This window comes from Odocoileus virginianus, chromosome 30, assembly GCF_023699985.2.
Source record: "Odocoileus virginianus isolate 20LAN1187 ecotype Illinois chromosome 30, Ovbor_1.2, whole genome shotgun sequence".
NCBI classification, from domain to species: Eukaryota; Metazoa; Chordata; class Mammalia; order Artiodactyla; family Cervidae; genus Odocoileus; species Odocoileus virginianus.
Window position 1 is genome coordinate 28,304,776 of NC_069703.1, and position 25,584 is coordinate 28,330,359.

Here is a 25,584-nt window from a genome sequence, read left to right on the forward strand (position 1 = left end):
TAGCGCCTCACCTGCGCCAACCCCGACTGAGCTCTCCGGGGCCCCTCGGTGGCCGTGTGGACATTGCAGGCCTGGACCCTGGTCCCCCCACTCCTTGCGCCCCCTTCCTGGCAGGGAGCTATGGGGTAGAGGGGGTTCCCACTGGGTCTTATGATGCTTGTCCTCAGGGGTACCATGACCCTGTGATCCAGTTACCTCCACTCCAGCCTCAACCTCCTCCTCGGCTGAGCCTGGGCTGACAAAGTGGGCTCCCCATATGGGGCTGCCTGGAGTCCACAGAGCCTTAAGCCTCATCCATGGGGGCCATCTGGGCCACCAGCAGCAGGGTGACCGGCGGTCTGTGTGGTGAGGGGTCGGGGCCCTCTCCCGCGAGCCGGGAGCACAAGGACACGCGTCCCCTGCAGAAACCAGGCCAAGGTCATCCAGGGAGGATCTACCACTTTAATGTCTGCCGAGAACCTTCCTGCAGGTGGAGGGGGGTGCAAGGAGGGGAAGCAGGACCCCGGGGAGCAGGTCCAGAAAGTGAGGGGCCGGCAGACACCCCGAGAGACAGTCCCTGTGAAGAGCGCTGAGGAGCAGGGGTCAGCACCCCAAGGAGCCGCCACCTCTGATGGGGCCGGAGCACAGGTGGAGGGCTGAGCCTGGGGCTGAGCAGGGTCCCCACCCTCGTCTGTGGCTGCCGGTTCCTCTGGGCAGTCTGCCCGGGTGTTTGCTGAGAGTCCTCGAGCCTGCCTGTGGCAGACACCCTGAGGGGAAGGCGCCCTCCTGAGCCAGGTAGAGCGGGGGAGGGGATCACAGCTCCCACGGGGGAGGCGGAGGAGGTCCGGAGGCACGGAGCGTCCACAGGAGCGCCGCCCCACCCCACGCCTGCCCCGAGGGATCACGAGACACCCGCCCGGCGCCCGGGGTCCTGATGGCTCTGGGCTGCCCACCGGGCCATAGCGGGGGCGGCCTGGCCCGCCTCAGTTGTAGAACACCTCATCCTCCTCCTCGGAGGGCGGGCCGCCGTCCACGGAGCGTGGGGGGCCCTGCGGGCTGGCCCCCTCCTCGGGCCCCAGGGCCCCCGGGAGCCGTGGCTGGAGCTGCCTTGCGAGGCTGGGGGGCTCGTCAGGGGAGGGCCAGCTGTCAGGGGAGGAGAAGGCCAGAAGACTGTCGTCCTGCGAGCGGACACTCAGAAGGCTATCCTGGAGGTAGATGCTCCCCAGGTCTGCAAAAGCAACGGGGGGCGGGGGGTGAGGTTGGAGCTGGGAAGACCCTGACCCTCGCCCTCTCCGGGTTAGGAGGCCGGGGGCGAGCGGCAGAGGACCTGCTTCCGAATCCTGCTTTATCAGCGCCAAGCTGGGTGGCCTTGGTCATGTCACTGAAACTCACTGAACCTGTTTCGCCCTGGGTGATGGCATGGTGGTGGCAGTAAGCAGAATGGTTAACAGCAGACTCTGGAGCCAGCCTGCTGGCTTCAAATCCATCTGTGCTCTGAGAACTGGGCCGACCAATGCTCTCCCCAGGCCTTCACCCCTCCCTTCACTCATGTCAGGAGGAGGAGCCACAGTGGGTCTGCAAGCTCCACCCGGGACCCAGGCTCCCTGAAGCCCTCAGGGGTAACTGGGGTATCTACAAAGGTGACTGATGGTGCCTGAGGTTGAAGTTCAGATCCTGATGCCTCCAGCATGTGTAACCTGAGGCTTCCCTGGCGGCTCAGCTGGTAAAGAACTGCCTGAAATGTGGGAGACCTGGGTTCGATACCTGGGTCGAGAAGACCCCTTGGAGGAGGAAATGGCAACCCACTCCAGTATTCTTGCCTAGAGAATCCCATGGACAGAGGAGCCTGGAGGGGTACAGTCCACAGTCGCAGAGTCAGACACGACTGAGCGATTAGCACACAGCACAGTCTGAGCCAGTCTCCTTTGGGCCGCGCTGTGCAGCGTGCAGGACCTTAGTTCCCTGACCAGGGATCAAACCCGTGTCCCCTGTAGTGAAAACACAGAGTTTTAACCACCAGGGAAGTGTCTGAGGCAAGTCTCCTGATGCCTCAGTTTCCCTTATTTGTAAAATGGAGATAATAACGGCTCTAGTTCTCAGAGTGTCATAGGATAAGTTGAAATAACACATGTAAAGCACTTAGCACAGTGAGCACTTGATTCACCTTATCTGTCACCTATTTATCATCTAATCTATCACCTCTCTTTCTCTCTCTCTCTCTCTGTGTTCCTCTCCTTTATGCTCATGGTGCTCCTGGGGCAATGGGCAGGACAAGGATCACCAGCCCCATTTTTCAGACGAAGAAAAACTAAGGCTGAGGGTTGGGGGGCCTTCTCTGAGGTCCCAGGGCACAGGCAGCAGAACAGGCCTGCACGCCGGCCCTGCGGCACCCCACCCCAGCCCCCAGGCCGTACCCTGGAGCTGGAGCACGTCCAGGGGGCTGCTCTCCGGGCGTAGCTCTCCATCGTCCAGCGAGGACCAGGCGCTCAGTGTGGCCTCTGTGATGGCAAACTGCTCGGCAACCCCTGTGGGCATGGACCCAGCTCAGCGGGGGCAAGAGGCACCACATGCTGGTTCTCGAGGCTGCCCATCCGTGGTCCAGGGGATCGGAGTTCCCATCAATGCCCCCAACACTCAGCACTGTATTTCCCTGCCCAGACCAATGGTAAAGAACCTGCCTGCCAATGCAGGAGACGAAAGAGACACAGGTTGAAACCCTGGGTCAGAAAGATCCCCTGGAGTAGGAAATGGCAACCCGCTCAGTATTCTTGCCTGGAAAATCCCATAGACAGAGGAGCCTGGAGGGCTACAGTCCATAAGAGCTGGACACGACTGGAGCGACTGAGCACACCCCGACAACGCATGAGGGGAACCCCGGGGCCTCTCAGGACCAGACCCGGCCAGTCTGTCCCCCGCCCCCACCCCCGCTGACCTGCAGCAAAGCGGGCCTCGCACAGCTCGTCCGGGAGGTGGCAGTAATGCTCGTCATCCTCTGGGGGCAGCTCCCAGGCCGCCCGCTGGGCGCTCCAGCCCTTCCACTCGATGAGGTGGGCCACACGGCCACGGGCCATGGCCGTGGGCTTTGTGATGTGGTCCTTGATGCTCTGCACCACCCCTGCAGGGATTGAGGGCGGCTGAGCCAGGGCTCTGACCCAAGGCTCAGCTCGGTGGCCCCACCCCCAAGAGCCCAGCCCTCCCAGGACCTCCATCTGGTCCAGTGGCCTGTACCCCACATCCCTCCAGAGCCCGGGTGCTCGGAGTCCCACCCTGCAATGCTCAGGCCCACCCAGCTCCTCATACCCGGGCAATGCTGCGTCCACGCCCCGCCTGCCCACACCCTCCCACACCCTGCACAGACGTTCCCCACCCACCTGCAGGCCCCACGCCCTCCCAACATCCTGCTCCCAGGCAGTGCTCCCGCCCATCTGGCCCTTCTTCTCCAGACCTGCCACACCCCTCGCTCCCTTCTGACCAAGTTCACACTCGTTTGCTCAAGGAGATTCACTCATGGATCCTTCCAGACCCACCAGCTGTCCCTTCCTCCAGCAGCTAACAAGCTTGGGGACAGTGTCTCCTGTGCCTGGGACACTGCCTGCTCTGCCAAGGGTGAGACCTGTAGCAGGCAGGGAAGGCTTCCTGGAAGAGGTGGACTGGAGGCAGGCTTTGAAGGCAGTTTGGATTGGATAAAAAGAGGCAAGGCTGGAGGCTATTTCAGAGATGAGAAGAGGATGAAGACACAGAAGAGTCTGGCGTGGATCCAAGACTACCTGGGGGCAAGCCACGGGGCAACACTGGGAACAGGGTGGCGGAAGAGTCTGGGAAGCCCAACAAGGTCCAGACTGGGGCAGACCACCCCTCTCCTTACGGCAACAGCACGGTGACGGGCAGGAGAGTGGCACAGGGCGGGCCTGCCGTTGAGGAAGAATGTCCTCACTGGAGGACTAGGGCCAAGGGTGGGCATTAGGGGCCACTGAACGGGTCAGCGAGGGACAGGACAGAGTGGGGAGACAGGGAGCAGGGCCTGGGGGGCTCTTGGCAGCAGACCCACTGGATGATGGACAAAACGTTGTCAAGGACGATCCCCAGTATTTCCTCAAACCCAGGCTGAGAACAGATCTGCGGATCACTGGTCCCAGAAAGCAGGACATGAGGAAAAGCAATATTTAAGAAAGAAAGGTGACTTCCCTGGTGGTCCAGTGGCTATGACTCCATGTTCCGAAGGCAGGGAGCTCAGGTTCGATCCCCGATCAGGGAACTAGATCCCACATGCAACAGCTGAGCTTCTTCATGCCACAACTAAGAACTGGCACAGCCAAATAGACAGATATTTAAAAATAGTAATTCAAAAAAAGCTAATGTTGACTTACTTTAGGGAAAAAAAAAAAAAGAAGGAAGGAAGAAAGGCATCAGTGAAGGAAACTGAAACAAAACTCTGGGAGAATGGGAAAGATGAAGGTTGGAAAGAAGATGGAGGCCCCCAGGTTGGGGAGCGCTGGCAACTGGAGGTGGTTTCTGGAAGGGGTGGTTCAGTGGCCCCCAAGGGGCAGGTGAGGTAGAGGGAAGGGGTTTCGGGTGGAGGAAATGGGGGGCAGCTTTGGGGGGGCAGCTTTGGGGGGGGGCTGTGAGCGACTGAGAACGTAGCAGCCTGTGAGCAGAGCCGGCTGAGCAGAGCCCCAAAGGCCATGCCAGGGCGACCACATCCTGCTGCTGCAGGCGCCAGGGCACACCTGTGCACATGCCCGCACCCTCGGGAGCCTTGCCCTCAGCTGCGCCACCCAGAGAGGCCTGGAAGCTGGGAGTCCTCCAGAGTGGCAGCCGACACTGACGGATGGAGGAGCCGTGTAAAGTCAGCCACAGCCTCAGAGCACCACGGGTTCTGTGGGTCAGACTGGGAGAGACGAGACCTGCAAGCAGCCCTCTGCCGAGCCCCGCCCCTGCCTTGACCTGCTCCCCTTGCTCCCTGCAGGTTTCCTTCGCGAACAAGCCCTCAGTAAATCCCCAACACAATTCCCCTCTCAGCTCTGCTTCTAGGGGACCCGTCACAAGTTGGCTGATTTCATCTGCTGCAGAGAGGCAGGGAGACCACCAGGGAGACACCCAAGAAATCGGGGCCAGCCCCTCAGAACTTCAGGAGAACCCAGCAACTAAACCCCACAGGGGCAGGAACCCCTAAGCCCTGCAGAGTCCCGCATGGAGCCTGGCCTTTAGAAACTCATGCGTCCAACAGGGCTGAAGTCCTTCCAGCTGCAATTCCGCTCTGACCTTCCCACCGCCAGTGGCTACGGGGCACTGGGCAGGTTCGCGGGGCAGGAGGAGGCAGCCGGAGCTCACCCACAAGGGACGAGGTGGCCAGAGCTGCCACGTTGTAGTTGCTGGAGCAGGACCTGGAGTCGGATAGGTAGCCGTTGGTGGTCTGGAAGCACCTCTGTAGGAAGGGGAGGGGGGTGAGCAGGGTGGGCAGACCCGCAAGATGACTCCCCACTCCTCCCACTCCACTACCCACCCTCCCCAGGTCCTGGGCAGTCCTGCCAACCCCCACAGGACCCTCCCCAGCCCTGTGTCCATCAGACCCCCCCAGGGCTGGCAGTGCTGTGTGCCCAAGCTGGGCCCAGGAGAGAGGGCCCATGATGTCAGCTGGGGCTGGCTAGCCTGAGGGAGGGGTGAGTGCACTGACCTGCCAAGGATCCCAACAGAAATCCATCTGTCTGTCCTACAACAAGAGGAGAAAGAGGAACAGACGGGGCCTGGCACTCTGTGAAGGCAGACGGCACGGATCCTGCAGCCCCGGGAGCGGTGCTCCCTGACTGAGACAGCGTCTGCCTGCTCCTGGGTCATGCCCTGCTGTCCCCTGGCATGCAGAGAGAGAAGCAGGTGGGTGAGGGGTGACCATGGTTCTGCCGGGAGAGGCAGCAGGTGTGGGGGAGCGAACAGGCCTGGGCTCAGACTGACTCTGCCATTGCTGCCTGGACATCCTTGGATGTCCTAGTCACATAACATCCCATATGTCCTAGTCACGTAACATCCCAGAACCTTAGTCTGGGCCTCTCTAAGACAGGATGTACCATGCATCTCACAGGCTGTGCTGAAGCATAAACGGCATAAGGTCAGCAAAGTGCCGGGCACGAGACAGAGCCCGTGGTGTGGGCACGCACTCTCTCTCTCTCTCTCTCTCTCTATACACACACACACACACACACACACACACACACACACACACACACACATACATATGTAGACACACACATATATATACACATACATATATACACATACATATGTAGACACACACACATATACACACACATATAGACACATACACATATACACACACATATACACACACATACATATGTAGACACACACATATACAGACACATACATATATAGACACACACACATATATATGCACACATACACATATAGACACACACACATATATATACACACATACATATGTGGACACACACACATATATACACACATACATATGCGGACACACACACATACACAGATACATATGCGGACACACACATATACACACATACATATGTAGACACACATATTTCACACATACATATGTGGACACACACATATACACACATACATATGTGGACACACACATATATACACACATACATATGTGGACACACACATATACACACATACATATGTGGACACACACATATATACACACATACATATGTGGGGACACACACATATATACACACATACATATGTGGACACACACATATACACACATGTGTGGACACACGCATATATACACACATACATATGTGGACACACACATATATGTGGACACACACATATATACACACATACATATGTGGACACACACATATACACACATACATATGTGGACACACACATGTGTGGACACACACATACACACACATATGTGGACACACACACACACCAGTGCTTTACCACTGAGCTTCCCAGGTGGCTCAGTGGTAAAGAATCTGCCTGCCAATGTGGGAGATGAGGGTTTGATCCCTGGGTTGGGAAGAGTTCCTGGAGGAGAAAATGGCAATCCAGCGCAGTATTCCTGCCTGGGAAATTCCATGGATGGAGGAGCCTGGCGGGCTATGGTCCATGGTGTCGAAAATGACTTACAGATTAAACAACATAATTTGTGCTAAGTAGCTTCCGTCGTGTCCGACTCTTTGCGACCCTATGGACTGTAGCCTGCCAGGCTCCTCTGTCTATGGGACTCTCTGGGCAAGAATACTGGAGTGGGTTGCCATGCCCTTCTCCAGGGGATCTTCCAGACCCAGGGATCAAACCCACGTCTCTTATGTCTACTTGTATTGGCAAGCAGGTTCTTTACCACTAGCACCACTTGGGAATCATGTGTGTGTGTGTGTTTGTGTGTGTGTGTGTGTGTGTACATATACACTTGTGTATGATATACATATCATATATATATACTTGTGATATATATATATATCAACTTGTCAGTTCAGGCCACAGCTTCTGGGGCAAAGGTGAAAATTACGCAGCAGATTTGAGGCCCCTAGCGAGATCGGCCTGATGTGTCTGAACTGAGAATTCCATTCCTTTACACCCCAGCCGGCAGCACAGGTGGCCGAGGAGTCGTGGGCTCATAACAGAACATCTTATCTGCAGGACTGAGTGACTCTGGGTGGGAGACCCTTCAGGATAGGACTCTTTTCTACATAGAGCAGGTTCAGTGCCTGGATGCCCCGCTCCATTCAGAGCTTCATCCAGCTGAATACAACCCTAGGCGACCCTGACCCTGCAGGAAGAAGCCAGGCCTGGCAGGGAGAGAAGGAGGTTGAAACGTTTTCTGCTTCCAGGGCACAGCCCAGGAACCAGGGGGACGAAGCACGACCAGTTACCTTGCCAGTGACATGATCTGGAGCCATGATGGAGGGCAAGTCTGGGTTCAGGGGGGCTGTGCCCTGGGGCAGGGGGCAGTCCTTGTGGGCACTTGTGAGCAAATCTGGAAAAAGGAAGACAGGAGGAAATTAGACAAGCCCAGAGCTCTGTTAAGTATGAAGCCCCATTCAAGCCAGTTCTGAGATGGCGTTACTTTATTATTACATCATTTTGTCAAAAACAGACTCAGGGACTTCCCTGGTGGTCCAGTGGTTAAGAATCTGCATTGCTATGCAGGGGATGTGGGTTCAATCCCTGGTAGCGGAACTAAGATCCCACACACCATGGAGTAACTAAGCTGGCGCAGTTCAGCAAAAGATCCTGCATGCCCCAAGTGAGACCCGACGCAGACAAATAAATAAAATTTTAAAAAAGAAAACAGAGTCAGGCCCACAGCAGGTGAGGAATCCAGCCAGATCCCACCAGTGGGATTTGCCTGCCCTGTCCTTGTTACCCCATTTTGATTAACTCTAGTCCTCACACTCCAGCGATTCCTTGACCTCACGGAGACCTCCAATCCGTTTGTTCACCTGTCTTTCGTAAGACACTCATGTCCCCAGTTCCCTCCTGGCTCAGCTAAGACTCCTTGGCATATCTTTAAAGCTCTCCTTTGCAGATGCCCTTGACTCGCTTCTCCTAACCCTGTTTTGGCCTAACCCTCCACCTGCTTTGTGGGGACCCTCAGAGCTACTGGCTGCCGGGGAAAGTCATAGGCGTCAAGTTAAATTGGTGCCCACCAGTCTACCCAGGGATCCCTCTATGTGTCTCTGATTCTTGCGAGTTTGCATCCTGTGAGGTTGACCACTTCATCCTCTTTCCTTCTCAAACTTTCACACTGACACCCCTGCTGGTCCCAGCACCCTAGTGCTGGCTGCTCTCTGGCTCTCAGTGCAATCCAGGAGCCTTCGGCAGGTATCAATCACCCATTCTCTCCACCTCAAATCACTGCCCCACCCACACGCCACACCGTCTGCTTTCCCTCTTGTGACAAAGGAAGAACTGTCCCCCCAAGTCCAAGCCCAGCCACTCCCCTGGGGTCTGGGTCTCAGGCCTGCCCTCCCCCGGGCTCTGTGCTCTCTCTTTCCCATGTGGTCTGTGTTTCTCTCCCCGGAGTCGGCCCATCAGTGTGGCTGTGATGCGTCTGGGCTCAGGCTCTCTTGCCGGCATTGCCTCTCCTGCCTCCTGCCATGGGGTCCCCTCACCACTGGGCCGGCCCCAGCCCCTCCCGTCCTGGCAACCCAAGCCTCTCCACCCTTGGAAGACCTTCTCCCGACCCCTGCTCCCTCCGCTCCTTGCTCACTCCTCTGCCCCCAACTTAGAGCTGTATCCAGCCTCTACTCCCCATCTTCTCCTGTTCTCCTGCACCAGTTCCAACCAGCCTTCCTTGAGACAGCCCTTGGCAAGTGGCCAGAAAGCTCAGAGTGATCCTCTGGCCCATCCTCGGTGGCCCCGCAGCAGGCACGAGGGCACCCCCCCTCCAGCCACACCCTCTCTTGACCCCCCACCTCCACGGCCGCGCCTCCTCCTCCTCTGCTCAGCCCCGGAGCCAACCCACCGCTCGTCCCGGGCCCCTTCTCACCTCCCTTCTCCCCTCTCCCAGGAGGTCTCACCCCTGCAGCTGACACACATTTATGCCTCCAGCCCCGACTCTTTGCTGGAGCTCCTGACTGGATTTCCAGCTCCCGACCTGGTTGCCCACTAGGCATCTGAAGCAAACCAGGCGAAACGGAACTTGCAGACCAGAGTCCATCTTCCTTTCCTCCCCCAGTTTTAGAAGACGACGCAATGGTCCACCCAGCTGTCCCAAAGAAACATCCAGGCGCTTTCTCAGAGTCCTGCTTCCCCAACTCTTCCCACCACCCCCATCCAATCAGCCAGCAAGTCCCCCTGGCCCTCTCTCTGACCTCCACTCCAGATTTAGCCCTCTCCATCAGCACTTCTGCTCCAGCTTTGCCCCGTGAGAGCCGTGAGAGCCTTCACCTCCACCAGGAGCCTCCTCCCTCCCCTGCTGGGCCATCCACTCTGCACCAGCAGCACAGGGACGTCAGGGCCCGCTCAGGCTGACTCCGTCTGCCCGGCTGCCTCCCTCCCATCACCTTCAGGAACAGAGCCAGCCGCAGCCCCGGCCTGGGGGCCGTCAGCCCCCCGCACCCGCGCTCACTGTCCTCAGCATTCCACTCCGTGCTGCTCCTCAAAAGGACAGGCCTGCTCTTGGTCCTTGCTGCCCCCCTCCCCACTGTGCCTGGAACACTCATTCCCCAGATCCTCCTGAACCTCATCATCCAGCGCTCAGTTCAAGAGAGGCCATCCTGGCCACCTCCCTGTTTCCATGCCGGCCACCAGTCACTCCCCACAGTCATCACCCGAATATTTGTATTTATTTAAGTGTCCAGCCTCTCTCCCCATAACGAGTGTGAGCACCACGAGGGTGGAGATCACGGTGGCTCTGCTTGGGGCTCTGCGTCCACAGCACCTGCACTTAGTAGGTGCTCTGTAAACACCTGGGGGATGCCTTCTACCTTTGTTACAGCATTCAGCACAAGATGCCTGGTACAAGTACTTATGTGTGGGAGGGCAGGGATCGGCCCGCCACTGACGAATTATCAGGGCCTACCACATACTAGGGTCACAGTCGTTGCTGAGGGACTGAACACCTTGAACCAAGCAACTAGAACTGCTGAACTGAATCCTTGCTCTAACTTAAAGAGGAATCCTCCAGTCCCCCCAGGATGACAGGGAACACTTAACATTCATTTGATTAATGTGCTTACTTAGTCTTCCATTCCCTGAAAGGTATTAGCTTAGCAACTACTATGTACCACCCACTGTTCTGAGTACTAGGGACACAGTGGTGAAGCCTGGGCTTCCCCGGTGGCTCAGATGGTGAAGAATCTACCCGCAGTGCGGGAGACCTGGGTTCGATCCTGAGGTCAGGAAGATCCCCTGGAGAAGGGAATGGCTACCCACTCCAGTATTCTTGCCTGGAGAATTCCACGGGCTGAGGAGCCTGGTGGGCTACAGTGCATGGGGTCACAAAGAATTGGACACAACTAAGAAACTAACACTTTTACTTTCTTTCACTGGTGGTGAAGACCCTGCGCTTCCACTGCAAGGGTTTGATCCCTGTCTGGGGGACTAAAGTCCCATATGTTGTGCAGCATGATCCAAAAAAAGAGAGAGAGAGAGATGATTTCTCTGCCCTCGTGTAGCTGACATTCTAGTAAGTGAGACAGACTATTAACCCAGAACTCACAAGCTCTGAGAGCTGCTCAGAGCTGAGGTCTGGGTATCCAGAAAAGCCCGGTTACATGAAGAGCTGTAGACTGATCATTCACTCATTCACCCATGCAGCCATTTATTCCTTCAGCCACTAAGCATTCACCTCCTGGACGTCTACACTGTGCAGGCACCTAGGGACCGAGGTGGGATCAGCTGTCCCTGCCCTCAGGGAGCTTACAGTTACACGCAGGAAGCCCCCCAAAGGCCCTCACTCAAACCCAAGGCTGAGCGGCAGGAATGGCAGCACCCGCAATCTGCAGTTCTCTACACCCTCCTGTCCCAGCGGACGGCAGAGTCCTCACCTGACCTAGAGGGAGGGCTCCGTGGTCAGCCTGGCAGGTGAGGAAAGCCAGGGCAGGTGGGCGTTCACAGCCCCAGGCACATGGCCCTGGGCAGTCAGGACCTGAACCCTGTGGGTCTGATGCCAAGGCTCCTCGAGCACAGGAACGGTGATGATTTCCGGCGGGGTCTGGGGGCTGCATGGGAGCACTGATGGGGCAGGTGGCCAGGAGGGGGTGTCTGGAGGTGGACAGTTTAGGTGGGCGCAGGGATGGTGGGGAAGGAGGAGTGAGCTGGGCAGGGCTTGCGCCAAGCTGCGGAGTCTGAAAGGAGCAGTCTGGGGCGATGACGGGAGGGGAGCCTCTGCAGGATGCTCGTCCCGGCCTCCACCGTCCTGCCCTGGGCACTGGCTCCCATCACCCTTTCCGGCTGGGGGCCACCTGGACAGAAGCAGATGAACCGATGGCGTGGACACAGATGGGGCTTCCTGGAGGAGGTGGAGGCCAGGGAGGGTCTGAGGCTGGAGAGGGGGCGCGCCAGGCAACCCCAAAGGCATGGCTGGGCGGAGGTGAGTGGGCAGAACTGGAGACTCAGAGATGGGGGGTTACAAGGAGGGGAAGTGGGCAGAGGAGGCTGTGGGCGCTCCACCCAGCCCCCCAGACCCCCGTGGACCCCCGTCTGCTTCTGTCGCCCACAGTCCCCACCCCGCAGGCTGGGCTTCCACCAGGCAACTCCTGAGGCTCTTCTTAGACGGCTGCCCAAGGGAAACTGGGCTGAAACTAGCTGAGAAGCTGGGCTGCTCCCAGCGGAGCAGCCCGTGACTAGAGGGGCAGGGCCCCAGCTACTGTATTTCGGGTGGGACACTCTGAGCTTCACTCTCATCCCAGAGTCCCAGGTGGGATCAGGCTGAGACCACCCCCTGCAGGACCACGGACATCCTCTCCTGGCTGCGTCTCCTCCACCCCGCTCTCCCCACTTCTGCAATGGTTTCCTCTGGAAGGTTCCCTTCACATTCCGGTCACACCCAAATCCCAGTTTCAGGGTCGGCTCCCAAAGAACTGCTCTGAAGACAGCTGGCTCAGGCTCTGGTACCAGACTGTCCAGTTCAAATCCCGAGTCCGCCCTTCATTCCTGTGGGCCCTAAACAAGTGACTTCACCTCTCCTAGCTTCCACTTCCGTATCTGTAAAACAGGCAACTGAGGGAGAGGGTTCTCGTTCCTCGGGAATTGTCTACTTGGATCCAAAACTGAGACCCAGGAGGCTTTGAGGGCCCCACTTTTGAAGAAAGCCACTCAGAGGGTGGACGTGGGGTTGGGGGAGCGGACGCCCTCTTCAAAGTGGATGAAACCAGCTCTGCTGCCCCAGCCGTCAACCCACTTTTGACTCGTTCAGCCGCTCAGTTGTGTCTGACTCTCTGCAACCCCATGGACTACAGCACGCCAGGCTTCCCTGCCCTTCACTATCTCCCAGAGCTTGCTCAAACTCATGTCCATTGAGTTGGTGATGCCATCCAACCATCTCATCTGGTGTGCCGGCCGCTCTTTCCTCCATCTGGGACTCTCTCCCCCCGAACACAGTTCACACCTCACTCCGCCCACGTCTCTGCTCAGATGGTAAAACCTCAGTGAGGCCTCCCCCACCATCTCATTTAACAGGACACCAGCCCCTCTCTAGCCCCTCACCCTGTTTTACACCCATCATTCCACAAAGCATGTGTCTGTTTCCTTGTTCATGGTTTCCCCCTAGAACACGCACTCTGGGAGGGCTGGGACTCTGTTTTATTTGCCACAATGGCCCTAGTACCTGCCCAGGGCCTGGCACGTTCAGTTCAGTTCAGTCACTCAGTCGTATCCGACTCTTTGCAACCCCCATGAACCGCAGCACGCCAGGCCTCCCTGTCCATCACTAACTCCTGGAGTCCACCCAAACCCATGTCCATTGAGTTGGGGATGCCATCCAACCATCTCATCCTCTGTCGTTCCCTTCTCCTCCTGACCTCAATCTTTCCCAGCATCAGGGTCTTTTCAAATGAGTCAGCTCTTCGCATCAGGTGGCCAAAGTATCGGAGCTTCAATTTCAAAATCAGTCCTTCCAATGAACACCCAGGACTGATCTCCTTTAGGATGGACTGGTTGGATCTCCTTGCAGTCCAAGGGACTCTCAAGAGTTTTCTCCAACACCACTGTTCAAAAGCATCAATTCTTCAGTGCTCAGCTTTCTTCATAGTTCAATTCTTACATCCATACATGACCACTGGAAAAACCATAGCCTTGACCAGACGGACCTTGTCGGCAAAGTAATGTCTCTGCTTTTTAATATGCTGTCTAGGTTGGTCATAACTTTCCTTCCAAGTGGTAAGCATCTTTTAATTTTATGGCTGCAATCACCATCTGCAGTGATTCTGGAGCCCAAAAAAATAAAGTCAGCCACTGTTTCCACTGTTTCCCCATCTATTTGCCATGAAGTGATGGGACTGAATGCCATGATCTTAGTTTTCTGAATGTTGAGCTTTAAGCCAACTTTTTCACTCTCCTCTTTCACTTTCATCAAGAGTCCCTTTAATTCTTCACTTTCTACCATAAGGGTGGTGTCATCTGCATGTCTGAAGCTACTGATATTTCTCCTGGGAATCTTAATTACAGCTTGTGCTTCCTCCAGCCCAACATTTCTCATGATGTACTCTGCATATAAGTTAAATAAGCAGGGTGACAACATACAGCCTTGATATACTCCTTTTCCTATTTGGAACCAGTCTGTTGCTCCATGTCCAGTTATAACTGTTGCTTCCTGACCTACATACAGATTTCTCGGGAGGCAGGTCAGGTGGTCTGGTATTCCCATCTCTTTCAGAATTTTCCACAGTTTATTGTGATCCACACAGTCGAAGGCTTCTGCATAGTCAATAAGGCAGAAATAGATGTTTTTCTGGAACTCTCTTGCTTTTTTGATGATCCAGTGGATGTTGGCCATTTGATCTCTGATTCCTCTGCCTTTTCCAAAACCAGCTTGAACATATGGAATTTCACAGATCATGTATTGCTGAAGCCTGGCTTGGAGAATTTTAAGCATTACTTTACTAGCCTGTGAGATGAGTGCAATTGTGCAGTAGTTTGAGTATTCTTTGGCATTGCCTTTCTTTGGGATTGGAATGAAAACTGACCTTTTCCAGTCCTGTGGCCACTGCTGAGTTTTCCAAATTTGCTGGCATATTGACTGCAGCACTTTCACAGCATCATCTTTTAGGATTTGAAATAGCTCAACTGGAATTCCATCACCTCCACTAGCCTTGTTCATAGTGATGCTTCCTAAGGCCCACTTGACTTCACGTTCCAGCATGTCTGGCACGTAGTAGGTGCTCGTTAAATATTTGATGTAAGAACGAAGGAATGAACATTCGGGTGCCAACTACATAGAGGAGTCACCAGTGAGCCAGGGGTAGCCGAGGGAGACTGTGAGAGTTCCAGATGGGTACAAATGCAAAATGACCTCTGCCCCATTTTTTCTCAAGTTTTTTGCGCTGAACTGCAGCATGCCACAGAATGGGACCCAAAGGAGAGAGAGGCCAGCAGAGCAAAGAGCAGACCATGACCTTTGGGTGCAGCCAGCTGAGTGCTGAAGAATTGATGCTTTCCAACTGTGCTGTTGGAGAAGACTCTTGAGGGTCCCTTGGACTCCAAAGAGATCAAACCAGTCAATCCTGAAGGATATCAACCTTGAATATTCCCTGGAAGGACTGATGCTGAAGCTGAAACTCCAGTTCTTTGGCCACCTGATGCAAAGAGCCGACTCACTGGAAAAGACCCTGATGCTGGGAAAGACTGAAGGCAGGAGGAGAAGGTGACGACAGAGGATGAGATGGTTGGATGGCATCACCGACTCAATGGACATGAGTTTGAGCAAACTATGGGAAATAGTGAAGGACAGGGAGGCCTGGCGTGCTGCAGTCCATGGGGTCGCAAAGAGTCAGATACAACTTAGCAACGGAACAACAACAAGCCTCAGCCACGGGGGATGAGGGGAGGGTCAGCTGGGACGGGAGAGGAAAGCTGGCATTCAAACTGGATGGACTAGATTTGTGTCCAAAAGAGGTGAGAGGGTTCTGTGATCTGCCCGAAGGGTATTCTGGGCCAGCAGGTCGGGGTGGTTCAGTGAGACTGTCTGGGGCAGGGACTGGAGAAAAGGGAAGTGGGGTCAGGTTAAGCTGTAGCCCTTGGATCCAGAGCTCAGCAATCCGGGAACTAGGAGCAGTGAGGGCAGTGCAGGACCGTAAGGGCGGAGCCGGGTGCGCCCGGAGTGTGCAACACACTGTGCTCCTTACCCTCAGCTCTGGCCGTGTGACCCTGGGCAAATCCTGCCCCTCACTGGGCTTCAGACTGTTCAGTGTACAGAGGCCATGCTCCAGGCCCTTCAGAGTTGATGTTCAAACCAGGCGGGGGGCGAGGGGAAAACCTTCAGTGGGTCAAGCAAGCAATTTCCTGGATCGTATTTTAAAAGAACGAAACAGAATGGGGTAGAACAGAAAATATGAGAACCCACTGTACAATCAGTTTAAGTCTTATTTCATGAAGCCTCTTTTGAATTGGAAAGACATCCATGTATGCACAGTAAGAATTTTCTATGTGTGTGTCCTGGGTTATGATACAAGAAACATTTATTCTTACGGGTCCAGTCAAAAAAGTTTGAAAGTTGCCTTCTGAGGGTTCCTGCACCCACAAGCCAGGGCCTCCAAGATGTAGGCCAGGTGACACTGGCTACCAGCTGCCCCGGGAACTCCCGAGGGTGCAGGGCTCCCTCCAGGCCCCCACCTGTCACCAGAAGCTGTTTGGAAACTGCAACCACAGAGCAGGAACGAGGGGAGCTGGCAGGTGACGCTGAAGCCTGGAGGAGATGGGACTCAGACAAGGCCATTTGTCGACATGGTGCAGACCTGGACTCCTGCTCTCAGCCCCCCTCCCAGCTTTCCTGCCCCCCCAGCTCAGGAGAGGTGCAGATGCTTCTGCCAAAGCCGCCTTCTCCCCCTGAGGACTCTGGCCCTGTGATGTCATAGACTGGTTGCCATGGAGACGTCAGTAATGAACCCTCCCCGGGTGAAATCACAGGCTTCACCCAGCTGGGACCAGCAGCCACATCACTACAGGCAACTGGAAAAACACAACGTTTCACTTGGGTGGGGGCTGGGGGACAGCCTGCGGAGACCCCCAGCCTACACTCCTGGAGGCGCCTTCCTCCCCTACAGGCGCTGTGGAGCACCCGCTCTTTCCCAGTCCACAGCCCACTCCCCTGAACCCAGCGTCTGAGATCCCTTCTCTGACTACCCCTCCACCACAGGCCAGGCACAGAACAGGCCGGGTCGCCGTGGCAGCACGGGGGTCCTCCAGACCCTGAAGGGGGGCGCCTGATGGTCCAGAGGTTAGGACTCAGTGCTTCCACTGCTGGGGGCCCAGGTTCAATCCCTGGTCAGAGAACTAAGATCCTGCAAGCCAGGTGGCCAAAAGACAGAGACAGAGAGAGAAACAACAGCTCTGCAAATTAGGCACTGCTATGCCCATTCTGACCGCCCTGGTGGCTCAGATGGTCAAGCGTCTGCCTACAGTGTGGGAGACCTGCGTTCAGTCCCTGGGTCAGGAAGATCTCCTGCAGGGGGGCATAGCAACCCCCTCGAGGATTCTTGCCTGGAAAATCCCATGGACAGAAGAGTCAGGTGGGCTACAGTCCATGGGGTCGCAAAGAGTCAGACATGACTGACCTACTTCACTCACTCACTCACACCCATTTTACACATGGGGAAAGTGAGGCTCAGAGAGGTTAAGGTCACCTACTCATAAGTGGCAGAAATGAGGCTCAAACCTGGGCCAGTCTGGGACTCCAGAGCTTGTACTCTGACCGCTGACCAGTGTTGATCTCCTGAGAGGGTCCTCAGGCTGTTTTTCCAAGTGTGTGTGTCCTGCCTCCCCCACAAGACAAAACTGCAAGGACAAGGCGGTGTCTCCTGGCTCAGACTGCGAGCTTCTAAAGGGCATGGCCCCATCCCCGCTTCCTCAGTCTCCCCACGGTGCCCAGAGGGATTCTGCTCATGGGCTCTGCCGGGCCATGGTGAGATGGGCCTGGGGTTGCTGGGGATGGGGGTCACAGTCAGGGGTCAGAGCACTGGGGGTGGGGGGATGGGGGTCATAGTCGGGGTCAGAGCACTGGGGGAGGGGGGAGGGGGGTCACAGTCAGGGGTCAGAGCACTGGGGGTGCTGGGGATGAGGGGTCACAGTCGGGGGATGGAGGGGTCACAGTCAAGGGTCAGACCACTGGGGGTGCTGGGGATGGGGGGCCACAGTCGGGGGATGGAGGGGTCACAGTCAAGGGTCAGACCACTGGGGGTGCTAGGGATGCAGGGGTCAGAGCACTGGGGGTGCTAGGGATGCAGGGGTCAGAACACTGGGGGTGCTGGGGATGGGGAGTCACAGTCAGGTGAGATGGAGGGGTCACAGTCAGAGGGATGGAGGGGTCACAGTCAAGGGTCAGAGCACTGGGGGTGCTGGGGATGCAGGGGTCAGAGCACTGGGGGTGGGGGGATGGGGAGTCACAGTCAAGGGGGATGGAGGGGTCACAGTCAAGGGTCAAAGCACTGGGGGTGGGGGGATGGGGGGTCACAGTCAGGGGTCAGAGCACTGGGGGTGCTGGGGATGGGGGGGTCACAGTCAGGGGGGATGGAGGGGTCACAGTCAGGGGTCAGAGCACTGGGCATGCTGGGGGTGCCCTGGGCGGCCCCATTAGAGCTTGCGGCCCCTCCCAGGCATCATCAGGCGCTTGACCCTCCAGAAGGAACTCCTCAGTCTCACAACTCATAGCTCCCAGGGCACTGGACCCAGGGTGGGGCCAGGAGGGTGACGGGTGGTCTGGAGGAGTGGGCTGAGGCAGGAAGGGGCAGGCAAACAGTTTCAGCCCCAGGGGCAGGAGATGGGCATGGAGAGACCTGGAGCTGCAGAGAGGCGGGCAGACACAGATTGCTCTGTACAGGTTGTCACCGCGGGCGGCAGGAAAGCCAAACCAAATGCTAACACTGGCGTTTTCCCAGAGTCTGAATGTCGCAAGCACGGGCCACATGCTCGTACCCCTCTCCAAGTGGGGACACGAGAAAGCAAAAGGCAGGGTTTCTATGCTCAGGCTCCAAGATCATGCAGTCCTGGACTCAGATCCTGCCTCTCTGGATCCTGCCCGTGTGACCTCAGCCAAGACCCTTGCCATCTCTGAGCCCTATGCCCCCGTTTTAGGGTTGAATGGGGTCTAACAAGGTCAGGAGAGTGATGCCTCAGTCAGCTCAGGATAAGCACTCAAGACAACACAAAACAGCTCTGAGGAAAGGCGTTTGGGGCCTCCATCTGGGCACAGTCACTTTCCCCAAACCCTCAGCTCCTCACATGTGTCTTTTCCTACAAGGCAGGATGGTGCTCAAAGCCCCTGTAGCTTCCCCTTTCCCAGACAAGAGGGTCTGGATTAGCTGTCTGCACAGAAGCATAGTAATAAAAATTAAAAACTAAAGTGACAGCTAACACTTAGTGGGATTGCCACATGCAAGGTAGCGGTCTGAGTGCTTTACATGAATTAAGTCACTTAATCCCCTCCCAGTGTCCCTGGTGGCTCAGCTGGTAAAGAATCCGCCTGTAACGCAGGAGACCTGGGCTCGATCCCTGAGTTGGGAAGATCCCCTGGAGAAAGGATTGGCAACCCACTCCAGTATTCATGCCTGGAGAACTCCATGGACAGAAGAGCCTGGCGGGCTACAGTCCATGGAGTCGCAAAGAGTTGGACATGACTGAGCGACTATCACTTTCAGTACCCCTAAGACTTCCATGGCAGTATTATTCCCATTTTAGAGATGAGAACACCGAGATATATACACAAGGTTAAGTAACATATACACAAAGTTAAGTAACTTGCTGAGGTCGCAGAGCAGGATGGCCGGCTCCAAAGTCACATTCCTACCCTCTCAGGCCTGGCTTGAGGGAGCTAACTGCTGCCCAGGGCTGGGTGGGGTGGCTGTCTCACGTGCGGCCTGAAACCTGGGGTTTGGCTGGGGAGTTCCAGCGGCGTACGGGCTCTGGGATGGGCATGGGCAGCAGCAGGATGCAGTCTCTGGCCTGGCTTCGGGCTGCCGAGTTGGGCACGTGGAGTACGGGGCTGTTGTTAGCAATTGATGCGGGTGTGGAGACTCCCAGGGCTTCCCAGGTGGCGCCAGCGGTAAAGAACCCGCCTGCCAATGCAGAAGACATTAAGAGACATGGATTCAATTCCTGGGTCGGGAAGATCCCATAGAAGAGGGCATGGCAACTCACTCCAGTGCTCCCGCCTGGAGAATCCCATGGACAGAGGAGCCTGGAGGACTACAGCCCGTAGGGTGGCACAGAGTCAGACACGATGGAGCAGCTTAGCACGTGGAGACTCAGAGGCTCTTGGAAGCCTCGGGCTGGAGAGGAGCAGGCAGGCCAGCCCTGGGTCCCACGGCTGGCTGTGTGGTACAGAGGACAAGGGCACAGGTTCCGAAGCCGGCATAACTGCAGTCAAGCCTCGCTTCTGCTTTCTTAACCATGCAGCCCCAGACTCGGTTTCCCTCTCTGTAAAATGCGGGCTGTGCTAGTACAGACCCCAGACTGGCAAGTTGTGCCTGGAACGTGCCCACCAGCACCTGGTGAGCCATACGCACTCTGGGAGGAGCAGTGACAGCTAGAGGGGCAGGTGGCCTCCACTCAGGAGTTCAAGACCCCCAGAACCAAGCGGGCTCACCCTCTCTGCGCCTCTGTGCCTGCAGGCATGTTGGCACTGGGAGTGGGCAGACCCCCTCAGGAGGGTACAAGGTCAGAATACACAGCGAGGGGCCCGAGCCTCTGCAGGAAGGGTGGAGGCCTCAGAGTGACCGCACACGAAGGGCAGGGCAGAGGGTCCCAGCACCAGGTGCGGGGGCGCCAGAGGACCCGAGCCCCCGCCCCCGTCCTGACAGCAGCACCCTGGCGTGCGGCTCGCAGGCAAGTGCCCCTGGGGCTGGACCTCCAGAGGCTGTCACAGGACAGTCGAGTGTGCGGGAGAGTCACAGGAAAGGGAACACCCGGACCCCAACACCAGGAGCCTGCCCAGCCTTCCGGGTTTCTGGAGCACACCAAAAGGCTGCTGGTTCCGAAGAAACTTGAGTCCTCTCTACTCTTAACAGTGCCTTCCCCTCTGGCCAGGCTGGAGGCCTCAGAGCAGACGCTGTGCTGGGCTCACCGCCTCTGGGCGCCCAGCATGTACACAGTGGCTGGCACACAGTAAGTGTCAGGCTGACATCAGTTTAATGAATGAATAAACGCAAGAGCCTCACACAGCCCAACCCCCACCCACGATCCCACCCTCCTGAGACATCCTGAGCCACTTGCCTCCGGAACCCCCAGGTGGCCTAGTGAGCAGAGCCCTCAGGCACCAGAGGCGCCCTCTCCCCCCTTCTCCCAGGGCGGGTCCCCTGGAGCTGGCCCAGCCCCTTCCCAAGACCTGGTGACCCCTCCACACCTAAGAGCTGGGGTGCGGGGTGAGGAGGCAGCCCCCCAAAGCCACGCCTGGGGTCAGTGGGTTTGGCTTCACACCACAGAGAGGGAGCCAGGGTCTGTGCCCCCTCACCTGGGCCCAGCTGCTCCCGCTGTGGGGTGAAGTGACCCTGCACAGCCTCCAACACCTGCCCACCCCTTCCCTGCCCCCACACCGCGCCCCAGGGCGGCTCCTGGGGGCTCCCTGGTTCCTCCCCAGGGACAGCCAGGGGTCAGGCACCAGCGGGCAGCAGCAGAGAGCTGGGCGGAGACACAGGCCGAGGCTTCCTAGGGGCCCGGCCGTCTGTCCCCGCCTGTCCGCTGACGGGCCGGGGTGGGGTGAGGTGCCTGCAGGAGTGGGGGGGGGCCTTCTTTAGACTCTGTTCACCCCCTTAACCCCTGCCGCGGTGGGTTCAGGCACTCTGAAGACAGTGAGCGGGGTACGCGGACAGCGGTGGGCCCTGTGTCTCGGGGGGCGTGGGAACGGGGGTCGGCTTGCGCCACGAGTGCCCCGAGTCCCTCCAGAGAGGCCGGGGCGCCAGACGCTCCGTGCCCCCCGCCCCAGGCAGGGGTGTGCGGCCGCCGCCGGGAAGGGAGCGACCCCGCTTCCGCCGCCTGGTGGGGTGTGGATGCAGGCGGGGCACCGTGTCCCCCCGGGCGCCGGTGGGGTGCGGCCGCCGGCAAGGGCGCTTGGTTCCCCCCACCCCCACCCAGGCTCCTCGAGCGGCCGAGGGACTGCGCGCGACCCCGGCGCGGGCCCCCGTCCCACCGGCACGGCCAGGGCCCCCTCACCTCGCGACACGCAGGAGCCCATCACGGGGCCGCGGGGCCGGGCCGCCGGGCGCTCATGTCTCCGCTGGCGCGGGGCCCACGCGCGGCGCCGACGCGGACGAGCGGGGAGGGGTCGGGCCCGCGGCTCCCGCCCGGGCGTCTGGATCGCGCCGCCCGCTCGCCTGGCACCGCCCCGCCGCGGTCAGCGCGGGCGGGGCCGGAGCACCGGCGGCCCGCGCACCTGTGGCCGCGGCGGGGGCGGCGCTGAGCGCGGAGGCAGAGCGGGAGGTTGGATCCTGGGCCCTCGGGCCGCCAGGGCGCGGGGTGAAGGGCAGGGAAGGGCGGCGGGGGCGGGGAGGCTCCAGCGTACGGGTGCGGCGCGCAGGGTGGGCAGCGAACCGCTTTGCAGGGAAGAAACGGAGGCGCTCACACGCCTTGCCCAGGGCTCCTGCGCGGGGAAGGACGCCGACTTTTGCCCATCAGCCCCTCACTGGGGGTTGATGGGCCAGGCCGGGGATGTAGACGGCGGGGATGGTGAACCGGTAGGTCAAGGTCATTGCCTGCGGTCCCCTCCGGCGCCTAAGAGCGGGTGACCCGGGCCCCTCTAATCACTCACACTCACCCTCTCACATGCCTACCCATGAACACACGTGCGTACAGTCGCACATCGAGCATATGCCTCACCCACACGCTCACCACCGCACACACCCACATTCACACACACTCGCGTTCACACGCAGTCGTGCTCAGACAGACCCCAGCTCCTCAGCCAGCGGTCCAGCACAGCCCTGAGGCACGGAGTGCTCACTTTCGCCTCTTTCGGTCCGTCCTGACACCTCCGTGCACCAGGCAGGGGGCGGGTGGCACGGTTCCCCTTTTATGAGGGAGGAGGCCAGGTTCCCTGGTGCCAGCCCAGCAGGGCTCTGAAGGATGAAGGCAGCTTGGGTGGCCATGTGGTGGGGCTCAGGGCCTCCAGCCCGGCAGGAGCCGGGCCTGGGGGCTGCTCATGTGGGGGTGGGCGGTGGGGTGGGCGCTGGCATCTCCTCTTTCCTCAGGCCTGGCGCCTTCTCTGGAGAAAAGTCCTGGTGGGGAGAGACCCCGGCCAGGGGTGTCAGCACCGCTGGTGAGAACGTGGGCTTGGCTCACACCCGCTGTGTGACCTGGGACAAGCTGCTTCCCTTCTCTGAGCCTCAGGTTTTTTTGCCTGTTAACTGGGGGTAGAAATCTTACCTCATGGGATTGCTGTAAGGATCAGTGAGATGATGTGTGCAAAATGACTGACCAGTAGTAGGTACTTAGAGCTAAAAATAGCAGTGATGGTGAACACAGGTGTGACATTTCCTCACAAAGTGAGAATGCTGAAGAACCTCCATGCAGTGGACGTCGTGAAGCGCCTACTAGGTGCGGGTGTGAGCACGACAGATGCGCTGGTCCTGGAGCGCTCAAGGCCGTCCATGCCCTGCCCGCCTCAGACCCTCAGCCCCTCTCCGCCGAGTCTGCTCTAGAGGGGAGCTCTGAGCCTCACCCTCGTGTGGGGTCCAAGCTCTGTGGCCCAGGGCAGGGAGGTGGGGGTCCTTTCTCTTCCCCCTGTCACGGGGCGCCTGGCTCCGGCTGGAGGGAGGGCTGTGACTCACCCTGATGCAGGACGCTGGGTCACAGCTGCAGAGGCTCCCTCTGGCGGCCCGGCCGCTCTGGGGGCAGAGGGGGTGTCAGGCTTATGGGGGGAAGGTGCCTGGGGAGCCCATGGCGCCCCTTCAGCCTGAGACAGAGGCCCACGGGGAGGCTGGGCAGTGTGCCACCACAGGCACTTGCTCCGCAGCCCAGAGACATGTCCAGGGTGGGGCTCTGGCCAGCCCGGCCTCAGCGTTCACGCTGGTCAGCTCTCCACTGACTGATCCTCTCCTTGTCCAGACAGGAGCACAGAGAGGGGCAGGGGCCTGCCCAAGGTCACACAGCCAGCTGGCGGCCAAGTGAGGGCTGGAACACAGGCCTGCTGCCCGTCAGCCCAGCCCCAGCCCTCGGCTGAGACTGGGCCTTGCGGGGTGGGCTGCCCCCGCAGCACACCCACATTCACCTTCCCTGTCCTTGGAATTCTGCTGAAGCGGACAATTCCCGGACAGCGCCAAGATGTGTGGCTGTCCTTCCCCGGGGGCAGGCTGTCCTTTTCCGGCTCAGCCCAGAGCCCATCTGCCTGGTGACCTTCCACCCCCCTGCCCCCAGCCATCCATGGGGGAGGGGGCTCATGGTGGGGGAGGGGCCAGAGGAGAGTGCCTGGCTGTGCTTGTCACACTCTGCGTCCCACTCTATCAGCATGGTTTGGGGGGTCCGGCCAGCGCCCCCTCTGCGTGGCCAGCCCCGCTGTTCCTGGCGGACAGTGAACGTCCACCATGCTGAGTGCCTGGCCCCGGCCTGGGCGCAGGAGCGTGGAGAGGAGACGCTGCACAGTTTGGTGGGAGGGAGGTCAGTCACTGGGAGGTTAGGGATGACTCAGACTTGGTCCCGCCCAGGCAGTCCTGAGAGGGGGGTCAGCACGGTTCAGGGGAGCCACGAGCATAAGTAACTCCGGTCAGGGTAGCCAGCGGGGCACCCCCCACGCCAGCCACGGGTGGTCGGGGAGAGCTGCTTCTGCCAAGGGTCAGGAGGACAGTGTCAAGGCGAGGGTGGCCCCACAGTGGAAGTTTGAAGGTTAAGAGGGATGTTGGCAGGCAGAGATGAAGGCGCGCTCCATGTCCACAAAGACTCGGAGGCAGACTGTGACAGGCCCGTGGGGACCAGCATCTATGATACCCAGGGTCCAGTGGGGGAGGATGCGACTTCAGACTAGAGGTGCCCACCTCCCAACCTCAGACATATCCTCAACACTGGCTTTCTCAGGAAAGACAGAGCTGGATAAGCGGAAAGAGAACAGAACTGGAAACCAGACAGATCTGGGTTTACCTCCAGTGCTCAGAATAATACCTAGTAGACTCTCAGTAAATATTCATTGACCGAAGGTAAGAACGTGAGACCTCTCTGAGGCCACACGTCCAGAAAGTGGTTGCAGCCAGAGCTGTCTGATTTCACCTCTCCTTCATCCAGCAGATACTTCCGGAGAACTACTACGTGCCCAGTGCTGTGGGGTGGCGATGGAGACAGGTTTCCATTCTCTGGGGAGGGAGAACAGACTGGTGGGGGAGGTTGGCATTAACCCGATAATGGCCCAGGCAAATTGAGACTCACTGCCCTGGAAGGTTCTAGACAAGAGCTCTTGAGAGGGTAGAAGAGGAGGACTTGATCTGTTCTCTCAGGTGGAGGCAGCATCCAGCGGAGGTGACAGTGATAAGTCCCCAGATGGAAGGTGAGTGCAACCTGGCCTGGCAGAGAGAATGGCATGGGCGATGGTGTGGAGGAGGGAGGCAGGGTCCGATTCTCAGCAGGACGAGTCTGTGTTTCTTCTTCTGGAGGCAGCTCTTCTGCCACACTCAGCGGGAACAGGGGTGCACCGCTGTCCTCCCTGACCTGAGCTATTTCTGCATGTGGCTCCCTTTGCCCTGCACCATCCCCCACCCCAGGCCTGGGTGGCTGGCGCACAGAGGTGGGGGGGGGGTGGCAGTGAGCTGGTGGGGTGGCAGGGCTGGCCAGGCTGTGGGCCCAGATCCCAAGGTGCTGGGATCTCGTCTTCATCCAGAGAGCCTTGGGAGGCTCCATCCTCCTTCTCCATCTGCAAGCCAGCCTCCTCCCTTCCAGTCACCTTTGGGGTGAGGGTCGGGGGCTGTCGAGGCCCAGGTGAGGCTCCCAGTACAGCTCCTTGTTCCTCCAGAGGCCCAACCTGAC

The 25,584-nt window shown here is 58.3% G+C and overlaps 1 protein-coding gene across 10 annotated transcripts; it reads right to left on the minus strand.

The window, feature by feature from the left end:
• Positions 1 to 421: 421 nt before the first annotated feature.
• On the minus strand, positions 422 to 22,331 carry FAM131C (family with sequence similarity 131 member C). Of its 10 annotated transcripts, none has more exons than XM_070458727.1 (8): positions 21,793 to 22,321; positions 19,510 to 19,700; positions 7,860 to 7,963; positions 5,654 to 5,689; positions 5,242 to 5,363; positions 2,912 to 3,094; positions 2,394 to 2,504; positions 422 to 1,207 (listed from the first exon to the last, which is right to left on the minus strand). In XM_070458727.1, the coding sequence occupies exons 3-8, from the start codon at positions 7,871 to 7,873 to the stop codon at positions 963 to 965; spliced, it is 711 nt and encodes a 236-aa protein (XP_070314828.1). In that variant the 5' UTR covers positions 7,874 to 7,963; positions 19,510 to 19,700; positions 21,793 to 22,321; the 3' UTR covers positions 422 to 962. The 10 variants fall into 10 exon arrangements, with proteins under 10 accessions (XP_070314828.1, XP_070314825.1, XP_070314824.1 ...); XM_070458724.1 differs by having other exon boundaries at positions 5,242 to 5,404; positions 19,543 to 19,700; positions 21,793 to 22,317; XM_070458723.1 differs by having other exon boundaries at positions 5,242 to 5,404; positions 21,793 to 22,317.
• Positions 22,332 to 25,584: the final 3,253 nt, after the last annotated feature.

Bases quoted from the DNA above. Each gene is read 5' to 3' on its own strand.
- FAM131C (XM_070458719.1), bottom strand. From the start codon at position 21,814: ATGGGCTCCTGCGTGTCGCGAG. The intron at 7,964-21,792 runs GTGAGGGGGCCC...TCCTTTTTCCAG, and splicing joins GGGCTCCTGCGTGTCGCGAG to ATTTGCTCACAAGTGCCCAC. The intron at 1,208-2,393 runs GTACGGCCTGGG...TTGCTTTTGCAG, and splicing joins GGACGTGCTCCAGCTCCAGG to ACCTGGGGAGCATCTACCTC.